This window comes from Vigna unguiculata, chromosome 10 (assembly GCF_037176805.1).
Source record: "Vigna unguiculata cultivar grain cowpea cultivar isolate G323 ecotype 2 chromosome 10, ASM3717680v1, whole genome shotgun sequence".
Classification (NCBI taxonomy): Eukaryota; Viridiplantae; Streptophyta; class Magnoliopsida; order Fabales; family Fabaceae; genus Vigna; species Vigna unguiculata.
The window spans coordinates 15,637,345-15,659,767 of NC_140801.1; the positions used below are offsets into that span (position 1 = coordinate 15,637,345).

General features: G+C 36.5%; 1 protein-coding gene across 1 annotated transcript; it reads right to left on the bottom strand.

Moving 5' to 3' along the window:
* Nucleotides 1-21,859: 21,859 nt before the first annotated feature.
* LOC146882220 (uncharacterized) lies at nt 21,860-22,246 on the bottom strand. Its single transcript, XM_085667328.1, has one exon. It carries the CDS (start codon nt 22,244-22,246, stop codon nt 21,860-21,862), a length of 387 nt encoding a protein of 128 aa, XP_085523454.1.
* Between the last annotated feature and the right edge of the window lie 177 nt (nt 22,247-22,423).

Below are 22,423 nucleotides of genomic sequence, written 5' to 3' on the forward strand. Positions count from 1 at the left end.
TGTGGATTCTAAAAATAAATAAATAAAAAGTTAATGTCATCCACGGTAATATACTAAATAAAATGGTGAAAAATTATTCTGCTTAGAGTTTGTCTTATAGCTGGTACGTGGGTTTGGAGATTAGATGGTGTATGCTTCCTTTTTATTAAGGAGCGTAGCAGTTGTTCATAAATAAATAAATAAATAAATAAATAAATATATATATATATATATATATATATACTTGTATAATAATTTGGGAATTTTGCAATTCTAATTTATATATATATATATATATATATATATATATATATATATATATATATATATATATATATATATATATATATATATATATATATATATATATACACGATGGTTTCGGCATTATTATATATATTATCTATATCTAAGTTAAAATATTGTGGCTTTTGCTTCTGATGGTTTTTCTATATAGGTTTTGGTTTTGATGCTTTATTATGGCTTTTAAATTATTGTTATATATTAAGTTTTGGGTAATGGTGAAAGTGTGGGGTTGTTGGATTTGGTAGTGTAGAATTAAATTTAGTAGTTTATGGTGTTGGCAATAAAAATGCAGCTTTGACGTTATAAATAAAATTGTGTTGTGATGATTTTATATATATTTTAAAGGTGTAAATTATAAATGTAACGTCCCATTTAATCAATAAATATAATTAAAGGAAGCGTCACACAAAGATAATATATAAACGCAATCCTAGAGTACAATCCCAACTCCGTACAGTAACCAAGGCATACCACGATGCCCAAACGAACCAGATACAACTATTTAACAGTAATAAGATTGGGAAATTAAAGAACAGCCAAATACATGGGTCGTGGCCCTAAAAGAAAGCCCATAGTGGACCAATCCAGTCCAAGTGGCCAAGCAGCGGAGTCGCCGTTTCCCTGTTGACGGCGAACACCTCTCGCATCTGCTCACATCAATAAATTGATGATCATCGCAAAGGGAGAAGAACCACATACAAGACAACCAAACAAACAAACAAGGTAAGCTAGAGTAAAACAGTTCATCGAATAGTAGCATGCCATCACACAATCCAAGCATTTTATATATCATCCAAACATGTTCTGACTTCTCAAACAATACTCTAGACTCTGACTCGACTCATCCAGATACATATAGTCTGGTCGGATTCAGCGGATGCTTGCACTTGTGGTGAATACCTCTGCTCACCCCCGAGCTGCTCACCCCCGAGCTATGTGTTACAAGTGTTACAATGAATCATTCCCACACACACAAGGTTAGCCCTTAATGAGTTTCAGGCCTCCTGCTACTCTCACCACAAGAGTCAGTCCACTCTAAGTGAGACTAACTAACCCCTTAGAGTGTCAGGATGCAACCTTATCTTGAATTCTTACCAGACCATATAGATGGGGCACCACCATGGACATCTACTAACAGGGGCCATGGAATTACGTCCCGACCACTGAAGCACGACCCTAAAATCTCACCTAGAGATTCCAAGGGATTACGCACTAACAAGATAAAACACTTATCATGCTTATAATATCATACCAACCCCTGAAATCAATTCTCATTCGTACCACATGTTGAATCCATACCATTGGTCATTCCCAAATCCAAGAGTATAGGGCCTCATATCATACCAATACCATGCCTCTTTAATTTCTAACCCACTCATTAGTTTCACATGCCAAGATCCCTTAATCACATCTATCAAATTTATAACCACAGATCATACCATGCATTTCATTTCACAGGCTTCATGCATCATACAGAATAGCTCATAAATCAAACCATCCAATTACCAATTGAAGAAAACACACAACCTGCAGCAGATCTCGCTCAAGCCAAGAGCGCTCGCTCAAGCGAGCGGGGTGCTCTCGCTTAGGCAGTGAACCCTCGCTTAAGCGAGATCGCGACCAATGCTGGGAGGTTCTCGCAAGCTTGCTTAGGCGAGTCCTGCCTCGCCTGAGCAAGACAACCTCTCGCCCAACAGTGAGGTCCCTCGCCTGGGCTAAAATAAAATAAAAATAGAAGAAAAGAGAGAATGGAGAGAGACAACGAAATTAGGCCCTTCTAAGGGTTCCTAAACTTTGAAGTTTCGAGCTTATCCTTGGTCTCTTTATATAGGACTTGGACTGGGCTTTTCTATTGCTAAAATCTCTCAAATATCTTTTAAAATAAAGATAAAGATAAATAATATTTATCTTTATAGTGATTATGAATATTTAAAAATATTTGGCGAGATATAGTCATTTCATCTATTGGTGCAATATCTTCCAAATCATTAACAAATTTATCAGTTTTAAAAATATCTGAAAGATATTATTGTTTGATTTTATATGGTTAATTATCTAAAAATATCTAAATAATTAGCAACAACTAAATCTTGCCCAAAATTCCAATTTAGCCTCTACACTCTTGCAGTTCAAATCTGTAGGGAAATCCCAATATATCAATAATTGCATCTTAACCTCTTTTTATTTGACCAACATTGACTAGCTTTGACCATACTTTAACTATATTTGACTGTCCATTGAGAGGTTGACGTGTGGCAGCATATGGTTAGCCAGATTTGAAAGTGGTGGATTGATGACATGGTGTGATTTTTGCTTGATTTTGTAACTCTGAACAATTCAATTTCGCACCTTTAATGAACCAAATTTAACTTCAACTGCATCAAGAAGCGTTAGAATGTCCAAAAATATTTTATGCAACTAAAATCACTTTTAAGATATTTTTATCGCACAAGTTCAATAAACCCAATTATAATAATTATAAATTAAGACATTCTTTTAAGGACAAATATTCAATTAAATACCCAAAATTAAACATTAAATGAGGGCAAAAATTTGAATTCATTTGTCGTGCATTGCCTCTATGCACATGTACCTTTTTGACTTCTTTCTTCTCAACCGAGAGGATGTTGGTTTTACCCTGAGCTTTGTATTTCCTCATGTCCTCTACCCGCATAAACTTGGCAGCTTGTTGTCTCAACTTGTTCATATTGGTTGGGTGTTCATGCATACTTCATCAGCGAACGACCCTACCTGCAAGTCGTTAATCATATAATGCAATTTGCTTTCATAGTTTAGATTCTTTACTTTAAGGGTGGCTATTATGAATCTCTCTATGTAGTCTCTCAAAGACTCTCCTTATTTTTTCTTATGTTGAGCAAGGAGAGCGAGGTGATGTCATGTTTGCTAGTCTTCTTGAAATACGTGGCAAAGGATGAAGTTAACACATCAAAGTAGTCTATGGAGAAAGGTGGCAGGTTGGCAAACCAACATAGGACTAGTCCCCGTAGAGTGGAGGAAAATGCCTTGCATAAGACAATATAATTGGTTGAGTATAGACTGATTTGGTTGGTGTAGATGGATACATAATCGTCAGGGTCAACGGTGCCATCATAACAAATTGTGGGTGTAAGACCCGAGGAATTTAGTTAATTAAATAAATAATTACAATGGGTGCCTTCCATTGCTTAGGATGGGATCTCAATGATTTTATCAATAAATGGATGTTGACAGTTGCTTCTAGGGGCTGAGGAGTTATTGATGGCCCCTTAGTGCTTGGGGTCGAATTGTATTCACTCTCTTCTTTTGTCGAATGAGTAGCCATGCCTTTGGACAAGGTTCTCGACCTTGCATGCATGGTGTTATTGACTCCTTTTCCCTTGACTTGCTTGTCAACCTCAAGTCTTCTTTTCAACCTTGCATTCTCTTCCTTTAAGGCTTCCATCTCCTTAACATTGCACTTCTTATAGTAAGCAAAATCCTGTTGCATCTTCACCTAGGCTTTGAGTATAACGGTCAGGTTAGTCGAGGGTCTGACTCCTCTTGCTTCCACAACTCTACTTTTGGTGGATACCATCTTTTAGATCTTTAAGTTTTAAAACTTTCATAGCTTCCTTTTTAAAAAAAATATATGTTAGTCCCATAGTGGGTGTCAATTTTTCTTACAAGGTAGAAGTATACCCTATAAAGTCTCCTAAACAACTCAAAAAGTCCATGAACTCGACTTCAAAGGTAACTCATCTTCTAGTCAAGAACGAAAGAGGGGGGATGTGCCTACAAAGGACACTCTGATGCCAAAGTCAGTCTGAGGTATCAGGGAATCAATGTCAAAGCAAAAATGTAATCATGTACTTCTTAAAATGTGCCTTTTATACTAGGGTCGTGGGCCTTACTTGGTTGGGCTTTGGTTTAAGTGACCTACTTACTTGTTATGGTTCTAAATGATGAATATTATGGTTCAATAAACTGGTCGGGTGTTATGGTTCTAAATTAATGCATGAGATGTGTTAACTAATGATATTAAACCTATTATAAACTTTAAAACTAGCAAAATTTATGTAGAGATGCTAAATTGTAAAGTGTTTGATGAAAGTCCTACGTGAAACCCTAATGTGTTGTACAAGGCCAGAGTACGACATAAGGTACACGACCTAACCGAGTACATCTCTATGTCGCTTACCATACCAAGATAAATGATATTAGGACTCACTCCCCGGTCAAAAACATATATACTATTAAGCTATGATGTCAACAATTGTGACCACCTAAATTTAGAGGATGCAAGTTGAACCTCCTCACAAACTCAGTCATACTCAGTCCTCCTCATGTTAGTGTGTTGTACATGGCCTAGTTGAGTACATGTCGACCCTCTAGTACGACATGTACTCAAACTACACCAACAGACCGAGCTGTCATGATTACCATTCAAAACAACTAAATCTAAGGTTAATCATTTTAATCTGATTATCAAGTAATTAGGTCACTTAAACCAAAGCCCAATCAGGTAAGTCCCATGAACAATAGTATAAAAAGCAAATTTTACGAAGTACATTGATTATGTATTCATTACCATTTATTCTCTGACACATCAGAATGACTTTGGCATCATAGCATCCTTTTCAGGCACCTCCCCCCTTTTTATGACATTCGAGGACGAGTACCTTTCGAGTGCTAGGACATGGACCCTTTAACACTTTTTAGGAGACTTTGTATTGTATACTTCGACCTCGCAAGAACACCTAATATGTTAGGTGTTTGATGAAATGTCACAATAAACTAAAATAATGAATTATATATAACTAAGGCTTGTAACCAATTTCTATACCTAAAACTAACTAAGATGTTGATGACTTCCAAGTTTGGGATCAATCACACCAGCAAGTGTACGGGTTCAACTATAGTGCTAAGTGTTGTATGTAATGAGATTTGATCAACTTCTTATCAAAAACTCGTGATGTATTTAAGATTTGTGAAAGATATATGTTTGTTTTTTAGAATGATATTGATCCAAAACTCAAAACAAAGATAAAATAATGTGATACGAATAAATAATGTGTGTTGGGATTAGATTGCACTCTCTTGTTCTTATGAACAACTACTATTTCATTGATTTATCAACATTCATTCATTGTTTTCGGAAGTATACTATTGTAATCCTGAGCTAATGTCTCGGTCACCAAGACCAAAAGACATTCAAAATCAATGTGATGTCTCACCTTTGATGAATGGACTCTTTGCATTATTGATTAAGACTCTTTACACAAGTTGGGTCATATAGGGACATGTTTGTCTCCTAATAGCCTCAAATGACTCAATTGGATCTATAAGATGAGTTAGCTTTGGCCTAACTCAAGTTATATATGCAACAAATGATTGATCAATTCCTCACATATGAAATGCAAATTGAATCACTAACTCATGAACAAATAGTTGAATAAACAATAAAACAAAACCATTCATAAGTTCAAAAGAGCTACATCCAATCCAAACACTTGGAAGTTCATCAACTCATGATAATGCTAACAATTGATCTTAGGAGAAGCTGCTCTTCCTCATGTTTTCTCTAGATTCTAAGAGATTTTACAAGTGAAGAGAGAGAATCTAGAGAGAGAAACTATGATCCTAAAGAATTCTGAGTGAAGATTTTGATGAAATGAAGGGGGGGTTTTGTCCCTTAATTTATGGAGAAATCTGGGCTGATTGTAGCTCCAATCATAGTGGCCAAGCATGTGAGATTTTCTCCCATGGAGGCTTTCCTTGAAGCTTAAGTGCAATTCTTACAGTCTCATCACAAAGCTTTCCTTCAATAATGGGTTTCCTCCATGGTTAAGCTCCAATCTTGGTGCTTGAGGTTACTTCATGATGAAGTTTTCTTCATGTGGCTTAAGCACAACATCTTCTACTTGAGGTGTGGATGCAAGAATGTTCTAGAAACCGCCTTAAAGTTGCTCAAGCTTTGATTATGCAGCTCAAGCCATTTGGCTATGTTTCTCCAAATACTACAAAAAATCATTAAAAATATATTAAATTGCCACACATGGTCATATCCAAGTGCTTTAAGTCAAATATAGTTGAAAGGGAGTAAAATCCACAAGATATTCAATGAAATCTAACTATATAAATGTTAAAATGTATGTGTAAAATAGATAAAATTAGCACTTATTAAAATCCCCCTTTTTAAACCTTTGTTGTCCTCAACAAAGCATTTAGATTTACAAAATATCATATATTAAACTTGGTATGACTCATAAGTTGTGACTTAACTTAATGCAATTTGAAGGAGATGCAATCTCAATATAAGATGATATAACCCTTAAAATTCCAGTTTAATAAGATGCTTAAGCATTTCAATTGCACAACCTAGATTGATAACAAGATCCCAAGTGTTTAAATATGATTATAGTGTGCCCTTCCTGTTTGAAGTGTTTCACTCTAAGCAACTGTTTGCAAGCATTTCTCACAACTTTGTATCGCATGTTAATTCATTGACTGCACAAAAACTTGGTGAGGTGATAAGTGTGATAATTACCTATTATTTACATTCATTTCCTAAATTAGTAAGTACGCAAAGTTAACTAAACAAACACAATTTCCGTGGGAAAACGATACTTGGACTTACCATTTTTACTACTTGCAGGACTTGGTACACTTGCCAGAGTCTTAACATGAGGATCACTAAGGACTTTACTGTTGCTGATTAAGTGTATTTGAAATGTTTTTGATGATGTCCATAATAGCATGACAATGGTTAACATGACATGTATGTTATAATATGAAAATGTTATTTTGCTGCCATGTGATAATCTGAAAATGTTAATCTGCTATCCCGATAGTTGACTAGCCAACTAATGTAGTCGACTAGGTTCGTGCCTGATAGCAGTTGTTATATAAAAACAGTTTTTGCACTTCCTGATAGTCGACTAGCCAACTAATGTAGTCAACTAGGTTCGTGTCTGATTGCAGCTGTTATATAAAAACAGATTCTGCACTTTCTGAAGAAAAATATGTTCAATCAAAACAAAGAAAGAGAAATGTGAAACAAGTTCTTGGATCTATCTTGGAAGGTCCTCTTGAAGAATTCTATCAAGACACATTCAATTTTGACTTGGCAAGAAGAAGAAATTTTAGTCTTAGAAAAGGTGTACTCAATCCATTTTGTAGGCTTTGTTCTTGTGTTTCGATACAGTTTGAAACTGTTTGTTTTTGTTGTTTTCTGTCTAAAGCAAGTGTGTGTGATAGCCTTGCTGTTGTGTGGTCGTGCAAGTGTGTGGATGCCTTGCGTGTGTGTTCCTTTATCTTAGAATTTAGATTTATCAAGTGTATTTGTAAATCTTGAAATTCCTGTGATATAGTGAATATGTCTAGCTGTGGTTTGCTAGATGAACTGGATGTAGATTCTTAAGAATCGAACCAGTATAAAAATTATGTGTGCTTTATCTCTTTCTCTCTATATCTTGTCATAGTATAAATGCTCCATACATTAAGCATCAAACCATACTATTTCAATTGATTCAAAAGAAAAGGTTTTTATCATAACAATTTCAAAAGTGCTAAAACTGGGCAAAATTTGTTAATACCAATTCACCCCCCCTCTTGGTTGTGAAATATTGGTGCATCAATTCTAACATTTACATGGCTTGTAATGTGGCTGGGCTATCAAGGGAAATTGGTTTTCAAGTCAAACAAAACTCACTAAAAGAAATTATGTCACAACATGCACATGTAGTGACTATTCCAGATATTACAATCCCCCCTTTTTAGATCTTTTCATTCTTTTGTTTGCTCAACTCTTTCATGGCCTAGGACAACTTTCATACCATTCATTTTTCTTTTGTTCATCAAATTTTCTCTCCTTTGGTATGTTAACTTTTTCACAGTCCATTTGACTGGATTTTTTAGTTTTTATGTTTCACAATAGTTGTCCTTTATCCATTTAGTCCCTTTTTATAACTCATAGACATGTTTTTCCATCTTTCCCATCAGTGAGTAAGGTAGGATTCATCAATTTTCAGGCTCAGGTGTGTGTTTGCATGGTTTAGGTTCAAACAAGATTTTTAGTTAAAGTATCAGGGTGGTTGTTTTCCTCTAACTAAAATTAAAACAAAGATGGCCTTGATCATTTTCTCACCTCCTATTATACAAGTCATAGACAAACATTCAATAAAAAATTAGTGGCATCACTTAACGCAAGGTGCTTGGCTCAATTTATCTCACAATGATTTGATCTCAATTCTCACTGGTTAGGTTCTCATCCTATGTTAGTTTTTAGTTGTGCAATGTTCATACAAAGCATTAAATAAATTCATGTAGGGCTTATTCATCATTCCTTCTTTGCACTTCCAATTTTCAAAAACATTTTCAGCTCAAGAGTGACTCATCCTACTTCTTTTTCCAACCAATTTTCAAAACTTTTCATGTTTTTTCTCAAAAGATATGTACATATAACTTAATAGTTATTAAAAGCATGCAATCAAAACACAAAACATACTAGCACATCACATGTGAACATATGGCATACTAACTTAAAACAGAAAACTAAAGTGCTAAAATTAAAAAGTGTAGAAAAGTAAAAACTCATTCAATCACATGAAAGTTTCTAACTTTAATCAAAGTACATTCTCCATTAAAATTAAAAACCTTTGAACTCATATGATTGATATGTTATGTAGATTTAACATCATGCTAACTTGCTACAATGTAGAAATCATTACTTTTACTTGATTAAAAGTCAAAAGATATAGATGAAAATAAATCATAACAAGAATCAAAAGAACAAACAAATTTATTCATTCTAACATCAGAATCTATAATGAAATTACAGTGGAACCAACCCTTAAAGCTTAGCCCTCCATGGAATGCAAAATAAAATAAAAATAGAAGAAGAGAATGTGGGGAGAGAGAAACAAAATTAGGCCCTCCTTGAGGATTCCTAAACTCCGAAGTTCCGAGCTTGTCTTTTCTGCCTCCCCTTGGTCTCTTTATATAGGATTTGGATTGAGCTTTTCTGTTGCTAAAATCTATCAAATATATTTTAAAATAAAGATAAAGATAAATATTATTTATCTTTATAGTGATTATGAATATTTAAAATATTTGGACAGATAAAACTATTTTACATATGTAGTTGGTTGATAATTTCTAATTTAATTAAATAAATAAATTATTTAAATATATTTGATAAATTATCAATAACTAATATTTGCATTAATTTTCCAAATCAACCCTTTGTAGTCTCCTCCAATTATCTTCTAAATAATCCCATATCTTCAAGATATATTTGTTTTTTGTGGAGATCTAAAAAGATTTAAGAACATCTTGCCATATTTAAAAAGATTTGGTAGTTATATCTTTTGATATTTTATGATATAATTAAATAAGATAATTATTTAAAAATATCAAATAAAATATCTAAAGATATAGTTTTCCTAAATTATCTTTTATCATAAATATTTATGAATTATCGAAGCCTTTTTTCTGGAAAAAAATAGAGAAAATCGCAAGGTCCACTATTTGTTACTTGTTCTCTCTTCTTTGCTTAGCCAAACTTCTTCACTTTTTTCAACCTTTTCATGCCTTCTTCATGCAATGCTTGACTTGGATTTTTCTTTAAGGTGTCATGAAATTTTAATCAATTTATTTCCACACCTCCATGAGTTCAACTATGTTGCAGCTGCACTAACACACCTCAAAATATCCATAGAACATTTATGCAACTAAAAAGCGATTTATAACATATTTTTGTATCTCGTGCTCAGTAAACCCATTTATAAGAAATTCCAATTAAATCAATCTTTTAAGAATAAAATTTAATTAAAAATCTAGAATTAAATCATAAATTTGGGCAAAAATATGCATTCATCACACTCTCACACTTATCCTTTTGCACTCATGGACAAAATTGAGTAATTTCAAAAGTTTGTTTCAGGTTATTTTATTGCATATCTACATTAGATAAAAGGATGAACATCATTGGAAACAAACCAATCTTCTAGAAATCAATTTACCGTGCACATACAAATAGAAAAGTTCTATTTTTCAAACATGTGTTAATATTTGGAATTCACAAGACAATCAAATATGAAAGAAAGCACTCAAGTTAAATGTATATTTTCTCACCAAAATTCGCTGAAGTGTTTTGGCTTGTGTTTTCATTAAAAATACTCATGTAAGTAAAAAAATCTTGATATTTAACAAGACTCTAATATTCAAAACTTTAAGAAAACATGCAATCAAAAATCATGAGCATTTTTACAGGTTGATATTTCGACCAAGGCAAAGGTAGGGAGATTTTTAGGATTTTTGGGGTTTTGAAATAAAAATGTAGAAAGAAATGGAGCATAATTTCAAAAATAATTCTTTTTTGTTCGTTGCACCTTTTGAGAAAGCAATTACTTTCATTTTTCTACATCTTTTTTTCAAAACTTTTTTTTCATCATTTTTTCTTCCTTTTTGTCATTTATTAATTTGTCGGTCTCACCCACATACTTTAATCCTCAATGAATCCTAACATAATCCACTAACTGCTTTCTTCCTAAGGTAAGGAAAAATATCGTTTTTTTTTTCTTTATAAGAATTTACAATGTGCTTACAAGAAGAAAAAGAGGTTAAAATCTCAAAAGGGCTACAAATGGATTAATATCAAGGTGGGCTTATTTTTCTAAGTAGCTAAAAAAAAAAGAAACGCCTTAGCCATACCAAATCATGTATATTCACCTAAGATGTAAAACAAAAAAATCAATCTAAACTTTTGAGTATAAACAAAATAAGAGCAAGTCACTCAAGAAAAAGAAGAATGGCACATGGTGGTCCGTCCTTTACTTTAAGGCTCAAGACTCATAAGGTCAAATTCTTTCACAAAAGATCTAATCAAGAAATTATCAAATCAACTCAATTAGCAAACCACAAAAAAAAATCCACTTATATCAACACGACTTTTATTTTTCCAGAATTATGATCATCCTAATTACTGAATCAAATCTTAATAATTAAATGTCAATATGTTTTGTTGAAAGCAGGGAAATATTTTTGGTGGATTTCTTATGAGACATATTGTTTAAAAGTTTCAGTTAGTAAAAAGTTAATAGTTTCACAATTTTCTAAACAAGAAATCACAACTTTTCTTTTTCAATGAAAACAAAAACAAAAATTGAAAAGAAAAAAAAATCCTACTTACGATTTGTCTCCCCCACACGTATTTAAAAAATGGTCCATGATGGACTTATTTTAGAGAGAAGACAAAAAATTTGTAACTTCTAGTTCAATCTGGCCATATCTCAAAATTTATTTTCTTTAATTTTTTAAGTACAAATTAGCTTATACAATTTTTTTATTTTTTACATTTTTATTTTTATGAGTAAAAACACATATTTTTAAATTTTTTATAACTTTTTACTTATATCAAAAGTAGAAAACAAATATGCATGCATTTAACTTTTTTACCAACAATGTTATCAAAAGAATTTGAATCTAACCTCTTTTTCTCTTGCAACAACCTTTCCTTTTGCTTAACGGCCAAGTCAACAAAGATCACCACCGACAATTTATTTTCATTGGTCACATCAACAATCTTCATGTGTAGAGCAAGTGACTTCAACTCAATTTCAGCATCATCAGGTATATTAGGATGGTTATCTGGATCATTAGTAATCCTTGTAATCTCATCTTGTGAGCAAAAATTTGCACCTAAAGTAGTTAACTTTGTTGCTTTATCATTAATCAAGTCAGTTGCAGTAGTAGATGTTTCATATGCATATTCCAATATTATTGTTTCTTCTAGTACACTTGGTTCCTCCATTGTATTATTCTCACAACTTTGCTCTTGAAAAATATCATTTGTAATTATATCATCATTAATAGATAAAACATTATATTCATTGAGCATCATCACCATATCCACCAATAGATATGTTAGTGTGAGAATCTTCAATTTCTTCATCCGCAAGTTTAACAACATCTTTAGTAAAATTGATATGTCCATCAGTAGACATATTAGTATGAGCATCCATGATTGCATCAATATATCCATCAATAGATATATCAATGTGATGTGATTCCGGTGTTGGTTGATCGAACATTTGAATATTGTACTTGTTCACATCAGTGTTTAACTTTCTATCTTCTGATTCAGGCCCCCTTACATTTTTATTATATCAGCCTTCTACTCAACTATCATCTTCGTAAAATTTTCTAAAGTGGCATCCATAGCTTTGCCATTCATTAACTGCCTTGAAGCTCAAACATTTGTTCTGCTATAATAGCCAACTTTAGAAGCATATCTTCTATGTCATGACGAAGTATTCTAAATTTTGGGGTTTCAACAAATCTTGGATGGCATTGGAGGGTGGTATTAACATTTACAAGTAATTCTACAAATGTGTTGTTACTTGCATCCTCCATCATGTCATATAATACTTGATCATTTTCATCCCACTCTTGCTACATATTTTTCCATCATTGGTCAGCTTGCAACCTTTCATCTATGGTGTCTAATTTCTCTCTCAGTCTATCCATTAATAACACAACTTCCCTATAGGATGGTCCATTGATTGTTGCATTTGTTGTGGCAGTGCATGTTGTTGCTGTTGACAACCAAATGGAACATATGATGGTTGGAGTGAATATTTATAATATGAATGTTGCTCATGGTATGGTGGTTGGTCATATTCCAAAAAAGATGATCTAGGATATAGATCATTAAATTGACATATAATTAACTTACTTATGTCAGGTGCAGAAATAGGTGTGACAATTTGTTGTTGATAATCATATGAATCATGTGGTTGCTATGGATAATAATCAGAAATCATTTATAAAATCACACTATTTATTTTCATATAAAAAATTATTTTGCATTTTTGAAAGAGGTTTTTTGAAAAGAAATAAGTTGAAAGCTTGTTGAGTAGACATCCAGGTAAGAGATGTGTGTCTAAATGGATACCTTAAGTACCTTATCTTTCCTTAGCGAAAGTGTTCCCCATCTAGTTTCACAAATTTCCCAACAAAATTCCTCAAACAAAAATTATGCTTAAAAAATGAAAATGACTAGAGAAAATAAAAGAAATGTTAGAAAAAACAAAATAGAGAAAAAGAAGATGTTAGTGATAAACAAAAATGAAATTTAAACAATAAAAAAAATAAGAAACTAAAATGATAAAAATTCTAACTGTGTTCCCCAACAACGACGCCAAATTTGATTAACGTTGTCGTTGACATGATCAAATTAATAATTTTAAATTATAGCAACGTCAGTATTGTTAAGACAATAGCCAATAAAATAGAAAGGGTAAGGTAAACCCTAAGTTGTCTCCCAACGAACACAAAATTGATTTCTAACAAATTAGCTCTTATAAAAACTATACAAAAGGGTTAATCAAATAAAATAAGAAATAAAGAAATAAAGTTGGAAAAAGATAAAATTATATAAAACAATAGAGAGAAAATAGATTGATTCCATCACTTTCTCAAAAAGATCCATCATTGGTGGTCTAAAAATTATTGCTCAATTAATTATTGTTGTAGATTTTTAAATTAATCAATATAAATTCTCAATTAATTTGTTTACATTCGCACTATTAACCAAAGTACATTCTTAATTAAAAGTAAGAACTTTGTAGATTAGTCATAGTAAATTTAACCAAAGTACATTCTCAATTGAATATTACTATGGCTAATCATGTCTATTCATTTACTTGCAAAATTAGGCAAAAAACTAATTAACCAAAGTACAATCTTGATTAATTCTAGTTAAAGTTTTCACCTCTAATAAAAGTACATTCTCAATCATTGGCAAAAACTCATTCAATCAGATGAAAGTTTATAACTTTAATCAAAGTACATTCTCAATTAAAATTAAAAACCCTTGAACTCATATGATTGATATGTTATGTAGATTTAGCATTGTGCTAACTTGCTACAATGTAAAAATCATTTCTTTTATTTGATTAAAAGGCAAAAGAAATAGATGAAAATAAATCACAACAAAAATCAAAAGAACAAAAAAATTTATTCATTCTAACCTCAGAATCCATAATGTTTGCGTTAATTTTCCAAATCAACCCTTTGCAATCTCCTCCAATTATCTTCTAAATAATCCAATATCTTCAAAATATATTTGTTTGTTGTGGAAATCTAAAAAGATTTAAGAACATCTTACTATATTTAAAAAGATTTGGTAGTTATTATCTTTTGATATTCTATAATATAATTAAAATAAGATAATTATTTAAAAATATCAATAAAATATCTAAAGATCTATTTCTCCCAAATTATCTTTTATCATAAATATTTATGAATTATCAAAGGCCTTTTTTTTTGGAAAAAAATAGAGAAAACCGCAAGGTCCAATATTTGTTCCCCGTTCCCTCTTCTTGACTTAGCCAAACTTTTACATTTTTTCAAGCTTTTCTTGCCTTCTTCATGCAATGCTTGACTTGGATTTGTCTTTAAGGTGTCTTGAAATTTTAATCAATTTATTTCCACACCTCCATGAGCTTAACTATGTTGTAGCTACACTAACACACCTCAAAATATCCAAAGAACATTTGTTCAACTAAAAAGCTATTTTTAACATATTTTTGGTTCTTATGCTCAATAAACCCAATTATAAAAAATCTCAATTAAATCAATCTTTTAAGAACAAAATATAATTAAAAATCTAGAATTAAACATTAAATGAGGGTAAGAATATGCACTCATTAGTTGTGTTAGCAGTGGTGGTACAAATGTAGGGTTCTACTGAGTTTACTGCTGTTGAGGTGGTGGCATTGACTTCTATGGTTGGAGTTGTTCTTCCTCTGTGCTACAACGCTAGACTCCCCCCTTTGAGTGGGAGTGTCTCTAAGCAATGCCTTTTATCTTTTGAATTCTACAAGGGTCATGGATTGAATGGTTTGTTTTCGTTGTTGCTGCAAGGCAAAGTCATAGAAAATTTGATGAATTAGAGTATGTGCCTTTAGTGTGGCAGTCAATTGTTATTGCATGTAAGAGATTCTGTAAGTGAGGAAGTTCATTCCTTCTTGTTGCTTGAACTGCTGGTATTGGCCTAGCTTTGCAGAAGGTTAGGGTTAAGCACCAAACATTGCATATTTTCCAAATCATTTGTGCAATTGGTAAGAATTAATGCCTTGGTGATTGATCTTCTTAATTTGCTCATTGGATGGCCAGGAATAACCACCCCTTGGTTCTTGAAGTGATGTGATTAGCAGTTCCAACTATAGTAGGGTTAGAGCTAGCAATTTTAAAACTTTCCTCAATCAAAATGTTTGTTGCATCTATCATATGCTCCTTCATTATGTGTCAACACCCAATTTCGTCTGGATAAATGCATTTGTTTTGTTAAAAAACTAATAATAAAAAAAATAAAAATAATAATAATAATAAATAATAAAATAAAATAAAAAATATGATTTGATTAATTGTAGCTTTTTTTTTAATTCTACCATGGAAAAAAAGAAAAAAAAAGAAAAGAAGAAAAAACCAAGAGAAGGAGAATCTAATTTATTTTTAATTATCACACGTTTTTCATGAGCCCAAATGTTTTGTACATATTTTCACTCCACTCTTTGCTATTTACACTCTTCACATAAAGGATGTTTCATAATTTCTGTTTTTACAGAAGGGTATAATATTATGAGCAATTTTTTTTATAATAATTTGAATAAATATCTTGCATTTACACTTATGTGATGTGTCTCTTTGCGTTGTTAGTACCGGAAGGTATTATTTTAATTAGAAGCAAATATTCTTGATAATAATGCTTTTAGAGAATGGTACGATTTTAATAATTAGAAGAAAATATTCCTGTTAATAATTAGAATCAATTATATGAATAATATATTATGATTTGATCATGATCTTGATGTGACGGAAAATATGATTCTAGTAATTACAAGCAATATTTCATTAATAATTATAATCAATATCGTGGATATTATGCAACGATTTAATTGCTATAATATGTTTCATCAAGACCAATTCATTCCTCATATATTTTATTATAATTAAAGACTAGGATCTCAAGGATACCCAAGGTGCCTATATAAGCACAAGAACTTCTCCAATGCAAGGACAGAGAAAAAAAAATTGAAAAACCCCTCTCTTTTTTTATTATAGAGCACACACACAAAAAGGGTCACTTTAAGGTAAATTTTCTTTGTTCCTAATGCTTTTCATGATTCTCTTATAACATCAAATATATGATCGTTTGAATGATTGTATGATTAAATGATATATTATGACAGATTTAGAGAAACCTGTCATAATATCTTTAAATCCCTAATGTTTTTTCTTCCTTCTTTTCTCTTTCTCTATCTCGTCTCCATTCTTTCTCCAAAATCCAGAAGTATACTTTCTTTCTCGAAACAGTCACGTTGCACTATCCGCGCCATTCGCACGCCATTCGCGCATCTTCCGCTCGCCGTATGCTCGTTGTCCGCTCACCAGTCTGCGCTGTCCGCTCGCCGTCTGCACTGTCCGTGCACCGTCTTCGCATCGTCCGTGCGTTGTTCGCGCACCGTTCGCGCACTGTTCTTGGTTGCCACGTTGGTGATTCTGTGATGAAGGATTATCTTGTTCCTTTTTAAGATTATTGAATATGGCGTGAGTTGATTAAGAAAGCTAAGTGAAATTCCAAGTGGACATTAAGATAGCAAGCTATCTAGATGTGAAGGTTCCTTTCACAAAGCTCAAGAGAAGAAGATGATGGATTGATTCAAAATAAAAAGGAAATGGAAAGCACATAAACCATAGAAAACCAAGAATAATTAAAGGAAGAAGAAAACATAAAATGAAAAGGAAAGAAATGGTAAAAAATGTGAGAAGCACGCCACTAAAAGGCTAGGCTAGAAGCCATGATAACCTTGAAGATAAGTGGATGTGTGCTGCCACTTGCTATGCAAGATAAGGCTTAAAAGTATTCACTCCCAAGGGAGGAAACTCTCACAAATGGTTGAGACACAAGAATGTTTTTACTTCAAAATGTTCAACCCTTTTACATGTCTAGGAGCACCCCTTATATAGAATAGTTCAGGGGTCTCTAAGCAAATAAAAGATACCTAAGGATGTCTCTACAAAAACCTAACCCAAGCTTTTAGAAACTAGGTCAAATAAGATTACAAAAATGAGAGACAAAAGAGCTAACTATGGTGTGTGCAAGGCTAATTTCGTTCTAGCACAAAAGGAGACAAAGAATATGTCTCATATGTCTCCAAAAAGTGGCCAAAGTGTGCAAAAAACAAAGGAGACCAAAGGCACATAGGTACACTTGTTTTATGCCTTTCACTTTATACTTTATGCCTTTGCTTTACTCTCTCCTCCACATCATTTATGCTCCCCAATCACCATGTACCACCTAGCATTGCTTTCTTACTCCTAATTAACCTACAAAGCAAATAAACATAGATTAGCATGTTGGCTTAAGTAAAGTCAACTATAGTCAACAAGTCAAACCTAGTCAAAGGTCAATAAGTCAACTAAAGTTGATTCAACTAAGTCAACTTAGGGAATCAAAAATAATAAACACAAATGAAAGGGATGAAGGATTAGTGAACTTCCTTTCTAAACATGCTTAGTCTTCTTAAGCATGTGCCTCTATCCTTGGTTGGGGTCAATCCTTCATCATTCTGCCTCCCTTTGGACAAGTTTTCCCTCTTTTCTTCACTTAATTTGTACATGTGTGTTGGGCTATGGTTTTGATTTGAAGTGAGTAAGAGATGTTTTTATCTGTTTGTTCACTTAAGTTACTGGGCATCTTTTAAGTCCTTATTGTTTCGGGTGTAGGGACCAAGAGCCCACTAAGAGAACCTCTTCACTTCACGTTATCTTTCTCCTCCCCAATGACTTCAGCGAAATCCACTCCTCAGTTCGATCGGTTGGGATGACGATCGGGGTACCTGTCTAAAGCACTCCGATGCTTAAGTCAGAAAGGGCCGATCGGTGTATTAGAATATCAGCTGTAATAAATGCGAAATTAAGATCCTCACCAACCTACCTTTGGGCCCTATTTATAGCTTTCGACATGGGCCCGCAATTAGGGTTTCTTAATCACGGCCCAATGACCCCTTAATGAAGATTATTGACTTGTTTAGCCGATAATCATTGGCTTAAGCTATATAACCGCGCGACCGATGGTCGCTTGGCTGGGTTAATGACGTTATGTTTTCAACAAGCTAACGATGTGTTTTACCGATCGACCGTCAGGTGTTTTTATAAAGTCCGTCGCTGCTGTCCTACCGATGGGTCCTCGAGGATAGAAGGTCCATTGCTGTTGTTTTACCGATGAACCGATGGGCTCTCAAGGTTAGAGGGTCCATCGCTGTTGTTTTACCGATGAACCGATGGGCTCTCAAGGTTAGAGGGTCCATCGCTGTTGTTTAACCGATGAACCGATGGGCTCTCAAGGTTAGAGGGTCCATCGCTGTTGTTTTACCGATGAACCGATGGGCCCTTGAAGCCAGAAGGTCCATCGCTGCTGCTTTACCGATGGACCGATGGGTATGAGTATGGTTAAGTCGTGACTTATATGTTCAATCGTTTGACCGATGGTCTGATACTTTCTGTTATTCGTTCGACCGATGGTCCTTTAATGATGCTACGTGGTTGTTCGTTTACCCGTGAGACCGATGGTCCCCTGAGGGTTATTAATGGCCGATTGATCGATTGGACATACTGTACACAAGCCCCCCCAGCCTCGAGCGATGGGAATGAAGCGAGGAGGTTTTATCCAGACCGTGGTGCCGACTGACCGCTGGCGTTTCTCAACGGTTACATTGCCTCGTGGATCGTGCCTGACAGTTATGATCTGAAGCGTCACGAAGCCCGGACCGTCGATCTGAATATGATCGTAGGGTTCTGGGGCTGCCACGTGTCACATGGTCCCCCCTATAAATAGGTTTGTGTGGCTGTCGTTATTTTCACGCTTTCCTTTCTCTTTCTAGCCGAGCTTCCGATCGTTTTCCTCTATCTGCAGGTAAAAATGTCTTCAAGCGCATCGGGTTCAGAGGGTCTGTCGGGTGAAGTGGTCGGGCGGTCTGGGGGCGCTGGGTCGGTTTCCGCCTTGTTCGAGTCGTCTGAGTCGGGAACCTCGCTCGGGGGAGTGTCGAGCGCAACAAGTTCCCCCATCCTCCTAAGTGGCAGCTCTGAAGCCGAACCACCGGTCGCTGAGGCGGGAGAGCCAGTCGCTATTTCTGACGAGAGCGGGGACATCATAGGCATCGACGTTCGCGACGAGGGGGACGAAGCCGATCTGCCAGAAATATCAGGGTACGACTGGGCCCCCTATGAGCCGCGCACACTCGCGACAAGGTTTCGATGGGGCAACGACCTGGGGGATCTGGTCGAGCGGACCAGGATCTTTAGCGAGGAAGTAGAGGATGGGCTCCTTCGGGTCAAAATATGTGCCGGCAACGAGAGGGTGTGCCATGGGAAGGGCGAGGCGAAGCTAGACTTCTTCTATGTGTACGCCTGCCTTTTTCATGACCTGGGTTTGACTGTGCCGTTTGCCGACTGGCAGATGGCCGTCCTCCAACAGATTCAATGCGCGCCGACGCAGATACACCCGACGTTTTGTGTCGGGCGGCCGGCCTGACACCCACCATGCCTCTGTTCCTGCACTTCTACAAGACTCGACCGACGGCGTCGAAGGGTTGGGTCTCCTTCCTCGGGGTGAACAAGAGTATGTTCACCCTCTACCTTGCCTCCTACAAGGGTTTCAAGACCGGCTTCTTTAAGGTCGCTATTCCCGGGAAGGGGAGGAGATTCATTTTTGATGAGCAGAACCGACCGAGATTTCCTCTATACTGGACGGCGTTCCCCCCTCTCACTGACGCTTGGGTTGAAGAGCGGTTGACCCCGGCCGAGCAGGCTGACCTGGCCGTCCTCAAGACCTTGCCCGACAAGATACCCCTGCGGCCACTGATCCAATGCCTCCGCTCCCCGGATTTATCGAGGGCGGTTTATGGTTAGTTGTTCTGATACTGCTAATTGTTGTATTGATCGCAGTTAACTTATTTACTTTGCTGTTTTGCAGATATAATGGCTCGGACGACCGCTCCTAGTGCTGAATTTCTGGCTCGCGCAAAGACTAGACGGCGAGGGGAGGACACCGCAGAGGAGGTGGTGCCACTCTCGACCGTCCCTGCGGCTCCTCCTACTAGTCGGGTTCCACCTACCACCGCCCCAGCCGGGACTTCGGGCGCCGTCTCGCGGCCTCGTCTGATTGTGAAGCGGCCCGGTTCTGGTGCTGCCGCTGCTGGGGACAAGGGGAAGAAGTCCAAAAAAGACGACTCCCCGACCGTTCGTCCCCTCAAAAAACAGAAGCAGGGGGAAACCTCTAGGTCCTTGGCCGATGCTTTCCTCGGCGGCGGTGCTCGCCTTGATGAAGAAGTCTTCCTTCAGCTGGGGCCTCGAATGACTGAGGCACTGAAGGACGTGTCTGAAGAAGATGCCCTTCGGACTGCTGGGGAGCTCACCCTCAGGCTGGCTGCCCTGTACACCAAGTTTCCTCGCCCCGAGCGGAGCAGAATAAAGGATTTGGAAAAAGAGCTCGCAGCGGCTAAGACCGAGCTCAACGAGGTGAAGGCGTCGACGGCTGACTTGAAGGCTCAGTTCGATCGGCTCAACGACATCAAAACCGAGCACGCCAAGTGTGCTGGGCTGTTGAAGGCTGCAGATGATCGAGCCAAGGCGGAGCAAGCTAAAGCGGGTGAAGCCGCTGAAGAACTGCGCAAGCTCCAACGGCGTTTCGACGATCTATCTCTGGAGCACCTGGCCGCCGCCGGTTCAGCTTCAGACTGGCAGAAGAAGGCAAAGGACTTGGAGGCAGAGCTGGAAGTGGCTGACGAGCAAGTGTTTGCTCAATATGAATCGGGCTTCCAGAGGGCCGTCGACCTGGCGGTCTTCTACTATAACTGCTCTCCCGACCGTTTCGACGTGCATATGGGAGTAGTAGATGGGAAAGTGGAGAGGGTCTTCGACCGGCTGGATGAGGTCAATGACCCACCTGTATAGGATTTTTATTTTTACTTGTATATTTTGATATAACCGATCGAACCCGATCGACCGTTTGATCGATCGCGTTCGCTCGGTTATTAGGTTACTTTTTGATAAACTCGTGTAAATTTTTAATTCCCTATTTATCTCATAGATTATCTCTTTCCTTCTTTCGTTCGCTTACTGCTTTGTTTTGGCGACCGGCTGTACTTCTGTTGTTTCTTATCATTGGCGATCGGCCTTGTAATTGTTTAACTTGTTAATTTTGCTTGCTTGCGCTTAGTAATGAGCTGACCGGACGATCGGTATTCAAACGTTATACTCGTTATCTCGATTATCTGTTCCGTACGGTGGGCTTTTGCGTGTTCAATTTATTTTTTAGACCGTTGGTGTTATACCCCGATCGATCAAGACAGCTCGTGTCACTTGTTTACCCGTGGGGTAATTAGATCGCTTGGATCGGTGCTGACAGAGCGGGACTTCCTCTTGGAAGTCCCTGTCTCGATCGGTCAGGCTTTGCTTGGGTCCCGTAGGGAGCCCCGTCGGTCAGGTAGTTGGATAAAGTTGTATGAAACGCTCATTTTATTCATGGTCAACTGTAATACATTTTGAGGTGTGATGCGTTCCATGTGTTGGGTATTTCTTTGCCGCTCAAGTGCTCCAGCCGATAGGCTCCATTCTGCAGACTCTCGGTCACGCGGAACGGGCCCTCCCAGTTTGGGGCTAGCTTTCCCTGTGTTGACTTCTTTCGGGCGTCATTGGTTTTTCTCCAAACTAAGTCCCCTCTGATGAAGCTTCTTGGTTTGACCTTTGCGTTATACCTTCTTGCCACCATTCTCTTACACGCTTCAGCTCGCACGGCTGCTCGTTCTCTTCGCTTGATCGTCCAGTCTAATTCCTCGCGCAGTCGTCCACAATTCACCTCGAGGTCTTGCATCTCACGCCGAAGAGTTGGCTCCCCTACTTCGACCGGCAACATGGCGTCTGTTCCATACATCAGGTTGAAGGGAGATTCCCCGGTTGTCCCGTGCGGCGTACATCGATAGGCCCAAAGGACTTGTGGCAGCTCGTCGACCTACGCTCCTTTGGCCTCTCCCAACCTCTTCTTTAACTCGGCCACTATCACCTTATTCATGGCCTCAGCCTGGCCGTTGGT

Coding starts and splice junctions, on each gene's coding strand:
- LOC146882220 (XM_085667328.1), bottom strand. CDS start 22,246: ATGTTGCCGGTCGAAGTAGGGGAGCCAACTCTTCGGCGTGAGATGCAA.